Raw genomic sequence first — 21,199 nt, forward strand, 5'->3', positions numbered from 1 at the left:
TCCTTCTGAGCTCTGTATATTATTTGAAATTTTGAACTATGTGTATGTATTAATTGGATAACAAAAGAATTAATTTTTCCAAATGAGGCAGGGTAAAGATAGGGGGTTATGAACTTGAAGCAAATGGAAACAACAATTCAGTGACCTTCTAGACTTTTTCTATCATATGAAATGATTATTTTTTCTTTCTTTAAACATTGTATCTTAGGCTCTAGATTAGATCTTGAAATGAAGGACAACTGAGTCAAATGATATATATCACAGGCAAACTACTGACCCAGACATTGTAAATCATTTCTAGGAATAGCTAGTAACTCAAATTGAATCCAAAGAACACTTCACACATAAGTACATGACAGAATGAGCTCATTTTTTATTTTAAAAAGGAGGGGTGTTCAACTGTGTATATTTTATGTGTGTGTGTGTGTGTGTGTGTGTGTGTGTGTGTGTGTACACATCTGGGAAGACTATAAACCCTGACTATAACATATATATACTTTTTATTTAAAATTTTATTCATGATCATATTCTTAATCACAATATATTTAATTGCAAAACAACCTGTCTTAGAATAATACAGTATGAGATGCATGTGACCAACAGTACAAATACAGTAATTATAATACTCAAATCTTAGGTTCATAGACATTTAATGTATTAGATGTGTATGACAATTAAAAAAAAAAAAATCCTGTCTTGAAAACTTTATAGAAGCACTTCTCCTTTCATCAAATATAAGGCTCACATGAGCCTATAACAAAACTTAATACTGTTCATGTGTCAAAGGACAAGGCTAAGCAATAAGTTATTCTTTTAAAAATATCTATGACCCAGAACAATTTTCTTTTTGAGTTTGAGAAGCCAAAGACTATTAAGGAATATTTAAAGGCTGAATAGAATCAACAAAGGTAAATAAGGAGTTTGGGAAGAAAGAAATAGCTCAATATTAACAATGCAGTATATCTGCCAGGTTCCTGTGCTCAGCCAGATCAGTCTGAACATCTTGAAAACATGAATTTTGAGTTTAGTAAAGTGTCATACAGTATCTAGTTACATCAGATACCTGATGAAAGTGCTTTTCTGAAACTGTTTCTTCTCTTTTATATATGGACTTTAAAGAAATCCAAACAAATACTGCAATGCAGTGTTTTGAAAAACATACAAACTGCAGAAATGCCCACAATAATAAATGATATCAGGAGGTACAGTAATTGAAATGTATCAGGAGGTATAGGTACAGTTAACTGAAATGGCGTAGTAATGTGAAATGTTAAAAGGAATGGTAATGTGAAATATAAAAAGGATGACTAGATAATTTCTACTTCCAAACCTGAAGTAAAATTACAGAATGATGAGCTCATTACTTTATGTAGCAACTAGGAATTGCTACCTTTAAAATATTCATTCTTTCAATGCTTATTTTTGGATTGCCTACTATTTAACAGGTACCATGTTTGGTGCTACACTGATGAATAAAACAAGGTTCTCTGCAAAGAAAGAAACCTTGGTCTAGGAAGTACTCATTATATACTTCTTACAAATTTAGTTAAGTATGGTTTTTGGAACTAAAGAAAAAAATTTTTCCAAAAAGTTAACTTTCTAATTAAGAATGCACATGCACATAAATAGTTCAGTCAAAATTTCAGAGGCTCATAAATACTCAGAAACTCTAAATTGCTAATTGACTATTTCAGTTGATGTGATACCTGTCTCATCAACTGCCTGCATATTTTTCCCAAAGTACATTCTTAACACGCACAAATTTTTAAAACAATGAAACAAACATTTCAGCCATTCTTGCATACCTACTCTTAGTAAAATACAGAACAAGTTGCAATTTTTAATCTGGACATCGAAGATAATTTAAACCAATCATATTATTCAAGTGAAACAGATGTCCTGAATTTTGTAACACCATCAGCAAACCTGGAGAGATGCAACTGTGATTGAATGTGTGAAGCTGTTAGAATTAATCTTCATCATCTCTTTGAAGAGGTATTATCTGAATTTCTTTGGCTATCCTTTCTCCTATTGTTTTATTGCTTGAAGCAATTATTCTTCGTGACATCAAATCAAATGGTCCACCTAAAATCAAATATGGAACATGGTTATATCCTGTACAAAAATAATTCCTATAAAACTCGCATAGCAATATGTACTATGGTCAATCATAACATTTTAATACTTTCGACTATCTTTAAAAAGATCTATGTTGTCACATAACCATAATGTTTAAGCTTTGATAATACATAAATGAGTTTCTAAGCACCTTCTTATAGTAAATACCGGTTGTGGAGGGAACTGGTATCTCAATCACACTAGGCTGGAAAATGTCATCTTTTCTCTATTTCACCTTTTGTGTGTTCTATTTCTTCTTTTTATTACTCTTATTACCTCTTTAATGTTTGGGAATCTATGGACAGAAAATCTGACTCCAATGCATTTTCACACCACTCTCCTTCCCATTTCCTTAATTCTTTGCTGCCTTTCTCCCAGACCACTGATGAATTATTTTAACCCAGGTTCAATCTTACTTTTAAAAATCTCACCACCAGCACAGAGGAAATATGTAGCCCCTCTAGGCTCAAGGCAGAAAGTGATGGTGGATGAAGTCCATGTTCAACCACCACCATGGTCACCATTCAAAGAACTCTTGGTACAATTCTCAGATTCAGTGACCTTCTAGACTTTTTCTATAGCCTCTCAAGAGTTCGTGATACTCATATTTGAAAAGGCTAAGCCATTTATCATTATTAATCCCATGCTACCATTAGCTTCTTATCCTTGCCTCTATCTCCCAATGTTTGTTATTTTGATTGTGTAGAAAATTACATGGCTTTTTTTGCCTTAAGAGCTGAGGTATAATGTGTACCAAACATTAAAGGAAAAATCCCATATAGAGAGGAAGGTCCAACAGATATGGAAAGAAAAATGCTTTACTGTCCCATAATTTTACCTGTTACATCCAAGAGTACTCCACCAGCTTCAGTCACAATAATGCCAGCACCTGCTACATCCCAGCAGTGAATTCCCATTTCATAATATGCATCTGCAACTCCAGCTGCCACAAGGCACATATTAAGAGCTGCTGTTCCAACACCTCGGATCCTAACAAATAACATTTTAAAAATAAGATAGAAAAAGAAATTATTTCAAATAAGGCATTCCTCCTTAACTTCAGTTTCTTTTAAGTGTTGACTGATGCAACAGTCATGATGCACTATATAAATGACAAAACTAATCCTTATGAAGCAATCATTTGTAATATAAACTTTAAAACAAGGATATTTTGGGGAAAAAAACTGAAGACAATGTTATAATTCTACTATCATGGCATGCATGTATATTCATTGTGGTCTAAACCCAGGGACAAGAGCCCCACAGTACAAGTAGTTTGTAGAAGGGTGAAAGTGTACTCCCGGTCATCCCCAACTGCATGGGCATCAGTACACGTGACCAAAGACATAACAGCACTGGTGGGCTCTGCTTAGATCTAGGCCTGCCTGGAAAGATTATTTCAGGTTTGCTTTCTCACAGTAGCTTTTCCTTGGAAATATATCAAGTTAAGGTAAGTACAGACATTACTTTATTAGCCATTATAATAATAACTGATTCAGGAAAGAATCAACAATAAATGCTAAAATGAGTGGATGAATGATATTTACGTATCAAAGTATCTCCCTATAAGATACATAATAATTACAATGGGAAAGATAGCAAGATCATTACCAAGTGATCAAAGTTAGTATTCAATAATGGGACAAAAAGGTACCATGTGCCTCCTGATATAATGCACTAAGAAGGAAATAACAGTACTTCTGTAGCATTCCTGCCCAAAATGCATAACCCAAATCTAATCATGAGGAAGCCCAACAAATTCAAATCAACAGGCATACTATAAAATAATTACCCTACGTTTTTCAAAAATGTCTAGGTCAGAAAAGATAGACTAAGCAACTGCTCCAGATTAAAAGAAATTGATGAGAAATGGCACCTAAACGCAGTGTATGATCCTGGATTAGATCTTGGATTAGAATTCTTTCAAAATACGAATTAAGTCACTATATTAGATAATGTATCAAACTTAATTGCCTGATTTTAGTAATTGTGGTTATGTTAGAGAATGTCCCTTTTATCAAAAATATACACACTGAAATGTTTACGAAAAAGAGGTCATCATGTCTGTAAGTTACTACTTTCAAATGGGTTTTGCTCAAGCTTCTTTTTTAGCTGTTTAAACCTCTGAAAATAAAGCAGTCAGGTCTGTTCACTGAGTTCCTTCACTATTTATTTTTAAAGAAATAAGGGGATTCCACATATGAGTGATAGCATATGATATGTGGGATCTAATTTTTAAAAATGGAACAAATGAACTTACTTACAAAACAGAAACAGACTTACAGATATAGAAAACAAGCCATGGTTACCAAAGGGGAGACATGGGGGGAGGGATAAATCAGGAGCTTGGGATGAACATACACACACTGGGATGAACATACACACACTACTATATGTAAGACAGATAACCAACAAGGACCTACTGTATAGCACAGGAAACTCTACTCGATATTCTGGGATAACCTATATGAGAAAAGAATCTAAAAAAGGATGAATATATGTATATGTATAACTGAATCACTTTGTTGTACACCTGAACTAACAAAACATTGTAAATTAACTATACCCCAATTAAATTAAAATTTAAAAAAAAAATAATGGGAAATTGATGACTAATGTGGTATTTGTTTTGTTTCTTAAAAATAGAAAAAGTATTACACCTGAGTACATCCTTCATGCCAAAGCAATTTTTTTTTAAAAAAAAGGATCAGAATTACATGATGCCCTTGATTTCAAATACATTTTACTGCCTATATTCTTACTATATATCGAATTTAAGAAAGAACTAGCAACCTCAATAAACTTCCATAGGTGTTTGACTGCTTTCCAAATATATAAACCCAAATTAACTTTAGTGGCTTTTTTTAGTTTATAAATAATGGTGTATTTTCCTCCTTTTCTCAAGGGATATGTGATAGTTCATATCTCATGTCATAGAAAGAAAATACCAAGATCATTCACAAATTATCTCTTGGTATTCTATTCAAATATAGAACCCTAGGCTGGAAGAACAATGCTATAGGCATTGTTCTTCCAGCATAGCATATAGGCTATGCTTCTGTCTACTTTTGATGTATATCAATGGCTCTCGGTCAAGAGGTCTTTTGATCAGAAAGCATATTCTTTTATGGACAAATATTACAAAATATTATTAATTACCAAATAATTGAGGCTGTGGTCTAGATTTTGCATTTGTGTCCTGAATTCTATGTTAGTCTGTTCCTCCTATACAGCTAGGATGGTACAGAGTAAAAAAGACTATCTTCAGAATCACAAAGATTTGAGTTTGCTCCCCTGCTCAGTTGCTTAAAAACTATAATTTTGAAAAAGTTCCTTCTTCAAGTTTTAGCTTTCTTGTCATCAAAATGGAGATACCAACTTACCTTGGCTATGGCTGCAATGATTAGAAACAACAGACGTAAAGCACCTAGCAGAGGGCCTAGCATATAAAAGGGCCTCAAAAAATAGTAGCTATATTTATGAAGAAATGATTCCCTAAAGCATGATACCAGAAAACATCATTAAAGTAAACAAATACAGTGCATTTCATTAAACAAATCCCAAAAAATTACACAAAGGAAATTGATCCATAATGATTTACTTTGCCTCATAAATGTCATTTATAATTAATATATAATTATACTTCAATTTAAAATAAAAAGAGGTGGTATCTCTTGGGACAAAGTGAAGGAAAAGCAGGAGCTAAGAGTGAAAAAATTAAAGATGCTGAGAAATGAAAGAGAAACAAGACATGCCAATCCTCACCTCCCACTACCACTTAACAGAAATTCATAACAGAACCTACACAGAATGGCAGAACTGACAGGATAAGGAGCTCTGAAACCAGGAACCCGGATCTCAAAGTGAACAGAAATAGAAAAAGTAGACACATCCACACAAATCTACTCTGAAACATCAGACATTGCTAATAAAAGTGTTTGGGGTTTTTTTGACTCATAAAGTGTCTCTGCAAAAAATTAAGCACAGAAATGAACAAAACAAAATAAAACAAGGAAAAAATAAAACAAGAGATAACTGAACTCAGAAAAGAAGTGGGAGAAAAAAGACAAAATTCTATCAGGAATGAAGACTAAATCGCAAGGTTCCCTAAAGAGAACTGATGCAAATGAAAACTTAATAAAGGGCAGTGAGGAAAAGCAATAAAAGAAAGAAGTAAAACGGGTTGGAGAGAAAGTGGTTAAAAGGGAAGAAGCAAAGAAGATTTAATGTTCTTGCTGGTGTCTCTGAAGAAGAAAATGAAAACAGCAGAAGTGAAGTAATATTTAAAACTAAAACTCAAGAAAACTTTCCAGGAAAAAAAAAAAAAAAAAGATATGAATCTACCTGTTATAGGGAGACAACATCCCAGAATGAGCAATTCCAAGATATACCCTTATAAAAGTGTCAGCCATGGAAGATTAAAAGAAAAAAAATTTTCTCAGAGCCTCCAAGTAAAACATGAAATAATTTAAAAGCCAATAAGATTAAATTGGCATCAGATTTCTCATAACATACAAAGCAAGGCAACAGTGTAATAGCATTTTTTTTTAATTTGGGTTTTTAATTAATTTATTTAATTAATTTAATTAATTTATTAATTAACAGTTTTGGCTGTGTTGGGTCTTCGTTGCTACGCACGGGCTTTCTCTAGTTGCAGTGAGTGGGGGCTACTCTTCGTTGCAGTGCACAGGTTTCTCATTGCGGTGGCTTCTCTTGTTGTGGAGCAGGGGCTCCAGGCACGTGGGCTTCAGTAGTTGTGGCACATGGGCTTAGTTGCTCCATGGCATGTGGGATCTTCCTGGATCAGGGCTCAAACCCGTGTCCCCTGCATTGGCAGGCAGATTCTTAACCACTGCGCCACCAGGGAAGCCCTGTAATAGCATTTTTAAGAAATGTACTTCAGGACTTCCCTGGTGGCGCAGTGGTTAAGAATCCGTCTGCCAACACAGGGGACATGGGTTTGATCTGTGGTCGGGGAAGATTCACATGCCTTGGAGCAACTAAGCCTGTGCGCCACAACTACTGAGCCTGCACTCTAGAGCTCACGTGCCACAACTACTGAAGCCCGCGTGCCTAGAGCCTGTGCTCTGCAACAAGAGAAGCCACTGCAGTGAGAAACTCACACACCGCAACGAAGAGTAGCCCCCACTCACCGCAACTAGAGAAAGCCCACGAAGCAATAAATAAATAAATAAATAAATAAATAATACATTTCTTAAAAAAAAAAAAAAAAAAAAGAAATGTACTTTATACTTTCTTTCACTAAGGATGTTCTATCCAGCCAAGCTTTCCTTCACGTTTCAAGACCCCAGAAAAACAGTTTGGAATGTGCCAGATCTCATGGAATACTGTGTGCATGTGCCCTTCTCAAGGAATCTACTAAGAGATGAGCTTCATCTAATCTAAAGGTGATTGGTGTTAAATCAAAAACAAACAGAGACCAGCCTTGAAAATTCCCTGAGCAGACAAAACCAGTTTAGTCATGCAAACAAAGCTTAATTTAGCATATTTTGCAAAACTAACTCAACCTGGGTCATTTCTTGCTTATGCTTCTGGAAATGACAAGCAAAACTTAAGTTGTTTCTCAAGGTTGATATGAGGTAACCACTAATCAATTCCCTATCATTTAAAAAAATTCTATTATAGCCAAACACTGTGAAGAATAAATAGTCACTGCTTTCTCACTTTATAAGCTGCTTTATAACAATATATGCCTGAGCCTCATTTCATGTTTTGGTCAGGGTGTTCCTGGTTTGCAAACTGTCTTTTTGGTGTGTGAACAATAAACTTTTACTAATCATACTTCAGTGATTCACTGGTTTTAATTCTGTTATTTATGAACTTTTGACACCAGGAAAACTTCATGGAAGGACTGTGAGCATTTTATAAAGTCAAAAACTAAGACCACAGGATGGGACCGTGGGTGAAAGAATATGTAATAATAATATGTCTGACAAAGTAGAAAGAACGCAACTTAAAAAACTGGATGAAAAGGGAGAGAAAAAGGGGAAAGTAGAGTAAAATCACTGAATGTTATATAGGCAACAGGCAGAAGCCAAAACGTTCTGGAGCCTTTACAGAGAGTAAATGGTCAAGTAAGAAAAGAGAATATTAAGAGCATTATAAAGAGTTTTAATATAAAAGAAACCCATTAGAATAAAATTGAACCTTTCATAAATTTCTATTTCTAAAAAGAAAAAAAGCAGAGAGGATACACCAAATAAATACAGTAACTATAACATAATATACAAAGTAATTACAATGTAAGATAATACAACAGAATTGAGACCAAACAAAACAGTCATATCAATAAATGAATAAGCCTAACTTTTTTATCAAAAGAAAAAAGATTTTCAAATTGATTATAAAGCAAAACTCCACTCTATGCTGTATTCAAGAGATGCACTTAAAACTCAGTGATTCAAAAGGACTAAAAATAAGAGTGGACAAAGATTTACCAGGCACAATTCTGATGTCAAAGTAGATTTCAAGTCCAAACATCAAAGTACAATACAGAATGTACTTTTTTTTCAGTGCATATGGAAGTTCCACAAAAACTGATCATATACTGGGCACAAAGAAGGCATAAAGTTCCATAATATATATTTATTACAATGTAATAAAACTACAAATTAAAAATGAAATTATAAAAGCAAAAAGTCATTTCCTCGTGGAAATTTAAGAACACAACTCTTGGGTGAAAAGGGAAATACAAACAGAAGTAACAAATTTTGTGAAAAATAATTGCAATGAAAACACATCAGAATCTATGGGATACATTTAAAGCAGTAATCAGATAAAAATTCATAGCCTAAATACTTACATCAATAAAAATCAAAGCATAAAAATAAATTCTCTACTTAAAAAGGAACAAAAAAAAAAGGAAACAACAAAACGAACAAAAAGAAAGCACAATGATGAAAATAATAAAGCAGAGGAGAAAAACAGTAGACCAGATTAATAAGCAAAATCCTGGTTCTTTGAAAAAACATAAAATAGACAAACCACCAAGTAACTTAATCAAGATTTTTTAAAAAGAAGAAGAAAGCACAAATATACAAAATAAGAAATGATAAGGGGGAAATAACTACTGATACAGAGAGGCCAGAAATAAACTATAAGATTCTACCTTGTGTACCTCTATGCAAATAACTTGAAAACTTAGAGGAAGTGGGTAATTACTTAGGCTGTGGAAATGTTCTGGATTAAAGGTGGCAAAACAGACATGGCAACTAAACATAATACTGACCCTAGACTGAATCTTGCACTGGAGGAAAAAAAATGCTATAAAAGACATTATTAGATCAACTGACAAAGCTATATATGTATGGATGGTAGACTAGATAAAGAGCAAATTCATGAAGTCAATAATTGTACTGTGGTTATAAAAGAGAGTATCCTTATTCTCAGGAAATAACAAACTGAAGTATTTAGGGGTAAAGAGCCATGATCTAAATAATTTACCATGAAATAGTTCAGGGAAAAAAAGGAGTATATTTACACAAAAACACACACACACATACACAGAGAGAGAGAGAGACAGAGACAGAGAAAAGAAGGAATGATAAAATGATAACGCAAACGGGGTACAATGTTAACAATAGGTGAATCTGGATAAACTGTATACTACTGTTTCTTGCAGTTTTTTATTTCTGAAAATTTTGTTAAATTTGAAATTATTTTCAAATAAAACTTTTAAAAATTACATTATAAAATTAGAATTATGGTACTGATCCCATGTCTATTAATTAAAAATTTCATTTCTAAAGAAAAATTCATTCCTTAGAATGTCAAATTATCTATAATGTTAACATAGAATGTTCAACTTTAGGTAGAAAGTGAAAAGAGCTTACCCATGGATGGGAAGGCAAAGAAGCCTTTCCATATTAGAAAGAATAATTCTCACAGTCTCTGGTGTTCTGGAAGAGCCCAACTCTGTCACCAAGAGTGATCTGGTAACATCTAAAAGAAAATGTTTTAAATAATCATTAGAGTTTATTAATAAGAATTCTGATAAAAAATTTGACACTTGTAACTCAGAACAAACTGGACATTTTTATTCCTCTTCCTAGTTGTATCACATTTGTTTCTTTCTAAGGCTTTAAATATTAAAATTCTTATCAATTTATTATCTCTTTTAGTTATTTTATCATCACTTTTATAATCATCAAAAAGAGTCTAGCTCCTTAGACCACCCCCTCAAAAGTACAGAATATAACCAATCTGCCTGCATGCATGATACATTTAGTGGGAAACGAGCAAACACCTTACATATTTTTTTTAAAAGTGGAATTTAGAAATTAAATAATTTATATATAGATTTGAAACAAGACGAAAATTAAAATTAAATGGTGGCACTGTTGGCAGAAATGTAAATTGGTGCAGCCATTATGGAAAACAGTATGGAGGTTCCTCAAAAAACTAAAAATGGAGTTGCTGTATGATCCAGCAATCCTACTCCTGGGCATATATCCAGATAAAACTATAATTTGAAAAGATACATGCATCCCTATGTTCATGGCAGCACTATTTACAATAGCCAAGAAGCGGAAACAACCTAAATGTCCATCAACAGATTAATGGATAAAGAAGATGTGGTATATACATACAATGGAATATTACTCAGCCATAAAAAAGAATGAAATAATGCCATTTGCAGCTACATGGATGGACCTAGAGATTATGATACTAAGCGAAGTAAATCAGAAACAGAAAGATACCACATGATATCACTTATATGTGGAATCTAAAATATGACACAAATGAACATATCTACAAAACAGAAACAGACTCAGATATAGAGAATAGACTTGTGGTTGCCAAGGGGGATGGAAGGATTGGGAGTTTGGGACTAGCAGATGCAAACTATTATATACAGAATGCATAAACAACAAGGCTTACTGTACAGCACAGGGAACTATATTCAATATCTTGTGATAAACCATAATGGAAAAGAATATGAAAAAGAATATATATATGTATAACTGAATGTTGGGTTAGTTTCTGCTATACAGCAAAGTGATTCAGTTATACATATATATGTATTCTTTTTCATATTCTTTTCCATTATGGCTTATCACAGGATACTGAATATAGTTCCCTGTGCTATACAGTAGAACCTTGTTGTTTATGTATCCTATATATAATAGTTTTATGCCTCATTTTTAATGATTCCCAACTTGAAGTGCCTTTTCCCCCTCAGTTTACTAATAACTGGGCCCAATGGCATCAGAACAAAGGAATTCTACAAAGAATTTGAGATGCAGTGGCTGAAGCAATAAAACATGAATGCCATGAGGGCAGAGAGTCATTTTTACTCATCTTCCTCCCCAGCCCCTGACAAAATGCAAGCCTCAAGTGTCTTCTGCTCCATCACACTTGCTTCCCCTGCTTCCACTACCACATCCAAAATTGTGGTCACAATTAAAAAGTACAGAGAAAACAGACACAATTTATGAATCAGTTAACACTTGGAGAGCTCTACAGGTTAACATTCAAAAACAATAGCATACGAATATATAATATCAATCACACCAAAAATTAGAGGATAAACCTACCTTCTTGGCGTGAAACCTGTAGTTTTTGACCATTACAAAAGGCACCTTTTCCTTTCCGGCCAGTATACATCTTATCCTCCATGCAACTGTATACAATTCCAAATTCCATCTGCAGAAGGAAAACAAGTTTCCTTTACCAAACCTGAGTATTCTTTCTCATTTCATCCATACTTTTTCTAAGAAAGTAACAAGAAAATCTGGTATACTAATAATGTTTTCAAAGGGCTAAACCGTGGGATATTTAAAATGCTAATTCCCAGCTTAGTCACAGGAAAGAAGTCATCAGACCTAAACACTTGACTCCTGTCTCATCCATTTCTAAATTTAAGGGCACCCACCTTGACCTCTCTCCTTCCTGCCTCAGATGAAGACAGATCGTTCCTGTTTTCTAGGGTGAATCCTTCCTCCTGTGTTATACTTCTCTGAAAACCTGCCCCATCAACTGATCCCTCCTCTCTTGGACTTTCATCCCGGTACTTCTCACCAAATTTCTTCCTGCCTCGCAAAACCTTCAAAGCATTACCTTCTCCTTTTCTCTTCACTGCCAAAGAGTGGTCTAGACTTCGCATCTCCCATTCTCTTACTACATTACGATTTGGCTTCTTCCCTGATCACGCATCTCCTGCAACTCCTTGCAAAGAGATCATCAATGCACTCTTGCTGATCAAATGCCTTCTCTGAAGATTTGGAGACTCCTGACCACCATCAGTTAATCCCATACTCTGTGTTCCTGGCAGTATTCTCCTAGTCCTACCACACTCACTGATCTGTCTTGGTGTCACATTTTCTTATGACCTTCTTCTCTGCCTAACCCCTAAAAGTTGTGTTCCCCAGGGTTTTTCATTCTTCCATTTCCCTTTTAGCTCTCTCGATTCTTACAGGTTTGTTCTTTCCAGTCCACAAATTCAACTACCTCTCTAACTGTGGCTCCCACCAACCCCATCTTCACAGGTCAGAAGCTGTGCTTCAGAACCTAGGCTTGCAGAAACCTCAACTGAGGAGGTCAAATTCACTCACTAGCTGATCACTCATGCCTCATTCCTTCCCCATTAGTCACTTCCTTCCAATTTTATCTTGAAAACACTTCCTGATTTTTGGCATTTCCTCAGCCATTTTCCCCACCTCCATCTGAGTTCAGTATCACCTGCCCCTCTGGTGTGACCTCTACGTTGCTGGAATTATCTGTCACTCTGCACTTTAAAACCTCTACTGGTTTCCTACCACCTAAAAACAAAATCTAAATGTTCTGACATGGACAGGCCACGGTGCCTCACGGCAAGACCACAACTAACTCACCTCATTGGTTCTGCTTCTGCCATTTCCAGAGTTTTGCTCACAATGAACATCTCACCGTTCCCCACACACATCATGCTCTTCTCCAAACTGTTCTTTCTGATTAAAATGCTTTCCTTTTCTTCTTTATCTGGAAAACCCCTAATTTGCTATGACCCAACTCACATGACCAAATTCTAAGACCCCTTCCATTTAGTATGAAGATTTCCCCAAACCACTCTTGGCAGAATTGGTTACACCCTCTTCATGTTCTCATAGTATTTTTTTTTTTCATAGTTCCACTACATATTACCTTCATCTGTTCACACATGTAACTTTTGCACTGAACTGGGAGTTCAACAGCCCAGGGCTGATTAAACGAGAAATGCTCACCTATCTCCCTTTGAATGTTCTCACTGATTAACACAATCCTGTGCCTAAGATTTCATTTGCACTAATTTGTGTTTTTATTTTCAGAGATTTCTTAACTCTCTTGTGTACATGCTGATCAAATATATCGCAAGCCTCTTGAAGACAGTTATGTAAGATGTTAGTAAACATCATTCGTGTTTTGATCAATCAAATACCCAAACAGCACAGAAATGCAACAGGTAGAGACTGTACTCTACTGGGCTTTAGATACAGCAAGTGTTCAGGATCCTGAACATAGTCTGCATTTTCTAACCAAGTTTGGCCCCTACCACTTCCTGGTGTTTCCCTTCACAATGCCTACTAAAGCATTCCTAGCTCAAAGCACACCTCTCCCATTAAGCATTTTAGACCCTACATCAATGCCTATCTTATCTGACTCTATCATATATATAATGGTGATTAAATACTGAATCATATTTCAGTTACTTGTGTGTATTTTTTTCCTTATAAAATCTTCTCAGAAAACATTATATTTTCTTCACTGGAAAAAGTATCATGACAAGTTTAACAGTTCTGGAGTTTACTTCAAAATAATGCAGCTACATAAATTGAATAGAGACAAACCTAAATTTATTATGGAGACACATTTACTCTTTCTCAGAAAATGACAGCAAGGCATTTTACCAACCATAAATTTAAACAACATACCTTTTTATTTACAACAAAGCCAATTGAAACAGCTACAAAAGGAAATCTTTAAAAAAAAAACACACACATAAATTTATCAAAATAGAACTTATTTTCAACAAACATGTTTTTTCATAATAAAACTGCTTACAAATTTTTTCATATGAACAGTCTTATCCCTCCTCCCCCAGAACTGTGTGTACAGTATGCAACCCTTTGTGTAAATCGTAGGGGATGGGGAGGGTAGAATATACAGAGGCGTACATACAGGATGCTTCTACAGGCATAAGACATCTCTGAAAGGATTCACAAGAAGCTGATAACAATGGTCACCTCCAGAGATGGGTCCTGAGAGCTGGGGTCAGAAGTGGGAAGGCCACTTGGCACTGTATGCCATTTCATACCGTTTAAATGTAGAATTCCATGAATATAGTTTCAATTTTAACAAAAATGGGATCATACTATACACTGTATTATAATCTTCTCTATGTTATATAATATTATGAGCATCTTTCAACATTAACATTCCATCACATATCGATTCTACATCTTAGCTTTATGGCTTTAACGATTCTATTAGTAAAGATGCATACAGCTACGTGGTAACTTCAAATATAACAACTATGTGTCATCCCACCAAACTAGGCTACTCATCTGAACTCTCACTGGCAATTCCATCAGGCTTTCTTCTAAATATCCTGAGTTATACACTTACTTTGTATATATATTCTACATATACTTCTCAGTATATACTGAATTATATACTTACTTTGTGCCAGGCACTAGAGTAAGTTCTTATATAAATGTACAACTCATTGAGTCCCATCAACAAGCAATTCTATGAGGCAGGTACCATTAATGTGCCCATTTTATAGAATGAAAAGAAAAAACTGAGGCTTAGAAAGGTTAAGCAACTTGCTCAAGGTCACAAGTTCACACATCCTAAAACCCATGCTCTTTTTAACAGATTTTTTCTCCTGGATTGAACCCATTCTATATAGACAACAGTCCAGTATTGAGTTAGTTATTTCCTTAACTGATCTCAAAGCAGCAATGTTGCTTGCATACATTTTTATGTGATTTCAACAGTGAGAAAAAGAATGGTGAACAGGGCACTTCCCTGCACAAGGCAAGTCTACAACATTAATAGTTCATCACCTCTTCCATAGCCGATGAATATTATGCATAATACACTTATAAACTACTCTACAAATTACACAATTCTCTAAAGTATATATGTTTGTGAACAAAATATCCAACAGTCCATTCAGTTAACACACAAACAGGAATTACAATATTAAAAATTTTAAAACATACCCATGTACAAAGTTAGTTGTTCCATCAATAGGGTCAATGATCCACGTAGGGCTGTCAGTTAAAATACTTTTTTCCCCAGCTGCCACAGATTCCTCACCAATGAAACTGAAAACAAAAAAAAATAACAAACTCGGAATCTTTACATTGCTTTCAACAATTTTCAAACCTTAAGCTACCCAGGGTCTACTATAAAACATAACAAAAGTCTGTACACTACACTTTTCTATTGTTTTTCCTGCAGTGAGAAAGTTTTACTTCCCCCAGAACAAAGTCATGTGAAAAATAACAGAATCCGAAATTCTCAAATGGAATGCCAGGATAAGTGAAGGCACACATGCTGAAAAGTCAATTTGTTGCAGATGAGAACTTACTAAGGAAATGTGGAGGTTTTAAAAATAAGTCCACAGATTCTCTCATACTCCTCTCTTCAAGAGGTAGAGCCTAACACCCTTTGCCTTGAGTGTGAATTTGGACTTAGTGACTCGTTTCTAACCAATAGAACAAAGTGGAAGTGACAACGTGCAACTTGGAAGACTCGTTCACAAAATGGCACTGAGGTTTCCATCTTATTCACTCTATTTCTTCCTCCCTCCCCTTCCCTCTGTCGCTCTGGGGGGAAGCCGGCCACCATGCTATCAGCTGCTCTGTGGAGAGGCCCAGATGGTAAGGAACTGAGCGGAGCTGCCGCAGACCACCCATGAGGAACTGAAGTCACCAACAATCACAAAAGTGAATGGACCATTCAGCCCCAGTGGAGCCTGAGGTGACCCACAGTTTGACTATAACTTTACGAGACGCTGGCAAGAACAATGCAGCAGAGCTACTCCCATATTCCTGACCCTAGAAAACTCTAAGATAATAAATGTTTGCTGTCTAGAGCTGCTAAGTTTTTAGGGTAACTTGCTATACAGCAATAGGTAATATACAGAACGTTAAATAAGTCAATGAGAAAGCAAATCACCCACCAAAATTACTGTGTCTACATGCTTTCCTAAAACACGCTACACAGTAAATCTCAGGTGAATTCTGTAAATGGTGTCTGAGTTCACTGGATTTCTTCCTTCCGTTGCTACTTTCTTTTTTATTTATGTCCTTTATTCAATACTGAACAGTCCTAATAATCATTATCATAATTTTCTTGTATCTCTTTTCCTCTTGGCTATAAACCTTTTCATTGAGAAGACATATATTTAGCTTTAAACATTTTTTTTCTCCTCAGTGACTAAAATACCAGGAATGGCCAATGGCATGATCACGAAGAAGTAGAGAATGACAATGTTAAACCTTTAAAATGATGACAATATTTTGGTTATATTTCTGTGCCTATAAAGAAAGCCCTGATTTTAGTATTTTCTCTCAAACTCCTTAAAGCTACCCTGACTTTAGCATCTAAAAAAGTTTGCAATATAGAGAATAAAACTGAACTTTTAAATCTTGTCTATGCCAGACACTTGTCACGTCAACTTCCCAGCATCCAAACACTCCTCTTACTATGAAGGAATCCAAATAGCCCCTGTTCACTGCTCCCTGGAAGTGTGAGCTTAGGCAAACAACCTGAGTTCAGCTAGCAGATGTTCTTGCCCAGGATTTGTAATCTTGAGCTAACGGGGTAAAAATATCCAAAGTGAGCAGAGTCAGGAGTGAGGCTACCAGCAGCATCTGAAGCAATGGCTCTGAACCCTAACCCAATCCTAACCAGCTCTGCCTTCCTCCCTGGTTCCCACCTGAGCCCTGCTCTCAGGGCTCCTGAGCTGCCCAACACCCTCCAAATAAATTCCCGTTCAGCTTAAATTAAGTACAGTCAATTACTGAGTCTAAAATCAAAATTTCTGTCTAGTACCCTTGACTCCAACCTAGATTTCATTTTTATCACAAGAAACTGAAATAAGAAATACCTATGAGACGGATACTTTTCCTTTATGGAAGAGATAAGCATTTTTTCAACTTTTTGGTCAGTAGCAGTTACCAAATCAACTGGAGAACTTTTGATCATAATATCCATTTCATTTTTTAGGGCTTCACGAGCCATCTAAAAAAGATTTTTTGGTAAGCAAATAGGAAAAGCGTTAAGTCATTTTAAATCAAACTAAAAGATGAAATACAGAAATGGTTTGAAACATTCAATCTGTCTTAAATGATATTCTTAAATATTTCTTACCACAGTGTAAATAAAATAAATCCTTAGGGGTTATGACCTTCTGGGTATAAAATCATAGAATCTTATATCCTATTTCAGATTCACAACTGTCATCACAAAAAGTTTAATGACAAAATTAAAGTATCACTCCACTAAAGTTTAATAAAATGAAAACAAATACAGATGAATCAAAGTACATGTTTTGTTTAACAAGGCGTGTGGTTACACGCTGGCTGTCCACATCCAACACATCATGGCTGAAAAGATTTCAGTTCATACCTCTCCAGCTTGTCTTGCTAGGGTTACTGCATAATCCATGCATTCCTGCCAAGGATCAGCCATCTTCTGAACAGATTTAACACATACAAAGATACAGCAGTTACAAATCTCTAAAAATCTTAATCATAGAATAGTTCGTTCACAAAAACACCTCAATTTGCAAAATACTTTTATTCAGGATTCACCCTCTACCTGATTCTAGAGTTCAGTTTTTTTCAGTATTCACTCACAGGTCCATTAAGAAACACTTTTTACCTAAATTACTTCACTTCTATTGTAGAAACATTTTCATAACAAAAAGTATTCTATAAAAGTGTCTCCCAAAGTGCCCATACCATACAACATTTTAAAAAACAGCATTGGTCTAGGGAATGGAGAAGAAAGGACACAAGAAATATCTTAAAAGACAGGTGCATGTTTGGGTTAAGAATAAAGTGAAAATTAGAGAAAGAACACAGGGAACACAGACAGTTTTCAGTATCTGCAGTTTTGGCATCCGTGCATTCCACTAACCACAGATAGAAATTAAAGAAGCTTTGAAGGGAAGGAGCAAAAGGCACAGGTACTAATTGAATGTCAAGTAGTTCAGTACTTTATACATGTGAATTTATTTTTAATGAGGTTGTAAAGATGAAGAACTTAAAGCTCAGTGATTATAAATAATTTGCCCAAGGTTTTATTAGACAGATGACCCAGTCAGAATTCATTCGAACTCAATTCTGAATGTAAAGTCCACTGCTCTTTCTATCATAACATTCTGAGGAAAGAAAATTCCAGGACTAAAAAAATAACAATAGAGTAAAAAAGGAATTTCCCCAAGTTTCAGAGAGGGAAAAAAAAACAACACATTTTTGTCTTCTGAACTGTCCAGCTTTCCACTGACTTCTGAAGAGAAGACTAAAATAACTCACCACTGGCTTGACCACACTCTAAAACCTGTACCCAGGACAGTGAAGCTTTTCAAGCTGTCAGACTCAGAAAAATGTGGATCATTTATAAAGCAACCCTAATTTTGTCATCTTTATATTTGAGAATAACTTACACAGAGTTTCACCTTGAAGACTGGTCGGAAATCCCAATCATGGTGCTCACAGTATAGGAATGGGGAGGGGAGGAGAGGGAGGGGAAGGGAAGGGAGGACAAAGGACAGATACTTTGAGCTGTTTCTGCTAGTTGCTTCTTCTTCTTGATATGAGCATTTAAATAATTTTAAAAGGAAGCCACTTTTTGAGTTATAGGAGTAACTGCTTAGAGCACTTCAAGAATTGTTTCCAAACTTTTTTTTTTTTCATTCTTACTTACTCCCATTCCTTTCTTCTAGGCTTAAACAGAACTAGATGTTCTCAATAGCCAGAAACTTTGCTTAAGCCATTCATATCTCCCTCTACTAACAGCACTGATATCTCCTACCAATTTTTCCAGGCTCATTTCAAAAGCTACCCTTTCTTCTAGGGATTCTCCACCCAGAAGTCATAATCTGTTTAACCATTCAAGAGCTACTTGCTGAATATCTATTATATGCTGTGCAATGCATCACAGTGAGGAAAAACAGGCAGAGTTCACACTTACTCTCTAGTGGGTAGTCAGATATTAATCAAAAAAAAAAATCACAGACCACATGCGACATCACAAATGTAATAAAGGCTAAGCAGAAGTGCAATGAGAAGCATGTAACAGGGGAACTCTGACCTGGTCGTAGGTACCAGATACGGTTTCCCTAAGAACATGGTTCAACCAAGATTTGATGGACAAGAGAATAGGTATTAATTAACTCAACTGCAGGACTCCTGGTATGTGAAGAGCAACCGAAAGGCCTAAGTGTGACAGCTCAGAGATCAAGAGAAACGGGGGAGGGGTGAGGCTGGGGGATAGTAGGGATCATCCTCAGCGAGGCCTCAGAGGTAAGATTTTGATTTGAGAGCCATGAGGAATCATTACATCGTGGCTGCTGAACAGAATGGATTAGAGGGTGGAGGGAAGAGTAGACAGTGGGGTATTTGCTTTGGGAGGTAAAGCTGAGGGCACTTAGCAATAGATTGGATATGGAGTATGAGGGAGAGGAAGAGTTTAATGATGCCCAGATATCTCACATTGGCAACTGAATGGATAATGGTGACATTTACTGAAACAGGGAGCAATAGAAAACAGTCAAATTTGGGATCTGGGTAGGAGGTGGGGAGAACAAAAGTTTAATTAGTAGAGGATGAGGAACCTTTGTGAAACCAAAAGGAGATGTCAATTAGGCAGCTGACTGTATGGATCCTGACCTCAGAGGAGAGGTATGGCCTGCAGATACAAATATGCAAGTCATCTGAGTAGGCATCAACTGAGTCCTGAGTCTGAATGACATTCCTTAGGAGGGAACACGCCGTGAGAAGCTCAGAGGACACCCAAGCCTGGAAGACCCCATAAAACTTTGTACATCGCTCTTGGGGCACTCAGGAATGTTTTCCTTACATTTCGGTCATTTGTGTGCATGCCTTATCTTTCCAACCAGTTTTGAGCATATCTCAAAAAGGAACAGATTTTGTTCACCTTCACTTTCTCAAAGACAAACACATGAAACATTTTCAACTTCTTCTGTCCTGGTTACCACCCTCCCTGTGGTGGGAGCCATGCCACCTTCCGGCCACCTGTCCCCAGCAGCGGGACTGCGGACAGCACGGGATCGGGGGCTTACACCGGGACTACACGCCCCTGGAAGTATGCCAGGTCTCTCTGAGCTTGTTTGGAATCGGTAAAATGAAAAAGAGGGAATTATTCTACACAAGCCGCCGCAAAGGTTCAGCGAGATCCCGGGGGCGAAACCGCTACACACGCAGGGACCGTTCCTGGTGTCACTCGGCCGTGGCTCAGGACAAAACCGCAAGGGTGAAGGCGCCCCAACTGCGGCCTCTGTCCCTGGGCGCCATCCCGCACCGCTGACCGAGCCCACCCACTCCAAACCACTCCGGAGAGCCGCCCGCGCCCGCAGCGCCGGCAGCGCCCGACGAGCCCGCCCAAGGGCTGGTGCGGGATCGCAGGAAGGAAGGTCTCACCTCGGGATGGAGGGCTTGAGGCTCGCTAGGATACCAGCCGGCTCCAACGCTGGCCTCTTCCGGAGGGAGAGGAGGGTCAGGCTGGTTACGCCTCCGACAGGAAGTCCCGCCCCTGCAGCCCCGCCCACGGGGCTCGGCTTCTTCTGGCCCCGCCCCACAACGCAGCACAGCCCTCCAACCCCCAACTCCCTGCCCCAGCCCCAGCCCCAAGCTGCGCTGGTGATCGCTTCCTGACCCCTCCCCTTCTGCCTAGTCCTTCCAGATCTGGCCCCTTCTTTTTCGTCTGTGGTTTTTCTGACTTTCTTTCTCCTTCCTGTACATTCTTCTGTAATTTTTAAAAAATTCCTTTCCTCTATTTTGCCCATCCCTTACGTCTTCCATTCCTTCTAATTTTCCTGTTTCCCTTTATTTGTCCCTGTCTT

General features: G+C 36.7%; 1 protein-coding gene across 2 annotated transcripts; it reads right to left on the reverse strand.

The window, feature by feature from the left end:
- Positions 1-349: 349 nt before the first annotated feature.
- IMPA1 (inositol monophosphatase 1) lies at positions 350-20,879 on the reverse strand. Of its 2 annotated transcripts, none has more exons than XM_082433526.1 (9): positions 20,778-20,879; positions 17,740-17,805; positions 17,219-17,352; positions 15,324-15,428; positions 14,028-14,073; positions 11,676-11,784; positions 9,972-10,080; positions 2,957-3,108; positions 350-2,085 (listed from the first exon to the last, which is right to left on the reverse strand). In XM_082433526.1, the coding sequence occupies exons 2-9, from the start codon at positions 17,800-17,802 to the stop codon at positions 1,970-1,972; spliced, it is 834 nt and encodes a 277-aa protein (XP_082289652.1). In that variant the 5' UTR covers positions 17,803-17,805; positions 20,778-20,879; the 3' UTR covers positions 350-1,969. The 2 variants fall into 2 exon arrangements, with proteins under 2 accessions (XP_082289652.1, XP_082289653.1); XM_082433527.1 differs by having other exon boundaries at positions 17,740-17,802; positions 20,778-20,861.
- Positions 20,880-21,199: the final 320 nt, after the last annotated feature.

Source organism: Balaenoptera physalus (assembly GCF_965194825.1).
Source record: "Balaenoptera physalus genome assembly, chromosome: 17".
NCBI classification, from domain to species: Eukaryota; Metazoa; Chordata; class Mammalia; order Artiodactyla; family Balaenopteridae; genus Balaenoptera; species Balaenoptera physalus.

Excerpts from the sequence above, each read along its gene's own strand:
- IMPA1 (XM_082433526.1), bottom strand. The coding sequence starts at position 17,802 with ATGGCTGATCCTTGGCAGGAATGCATGGATTATGCAGTAACCCTAGCA. Across the intron at positions 15,429-17,218 it reads GAAAAGTATCCGTCTCATAG|TTTCATTGGTGAGGAATCTG; the intron begins GTATTTCTTATT and ends TTTTGTTTTCAG. Across the intron at positions 2,086-2,956 it reads AGTACTCTTGGATGTAACAG|GTGGACCATTTGATTTGATG; the intron begins GTAAAATTATGG and ends ATTTGATTTTAG.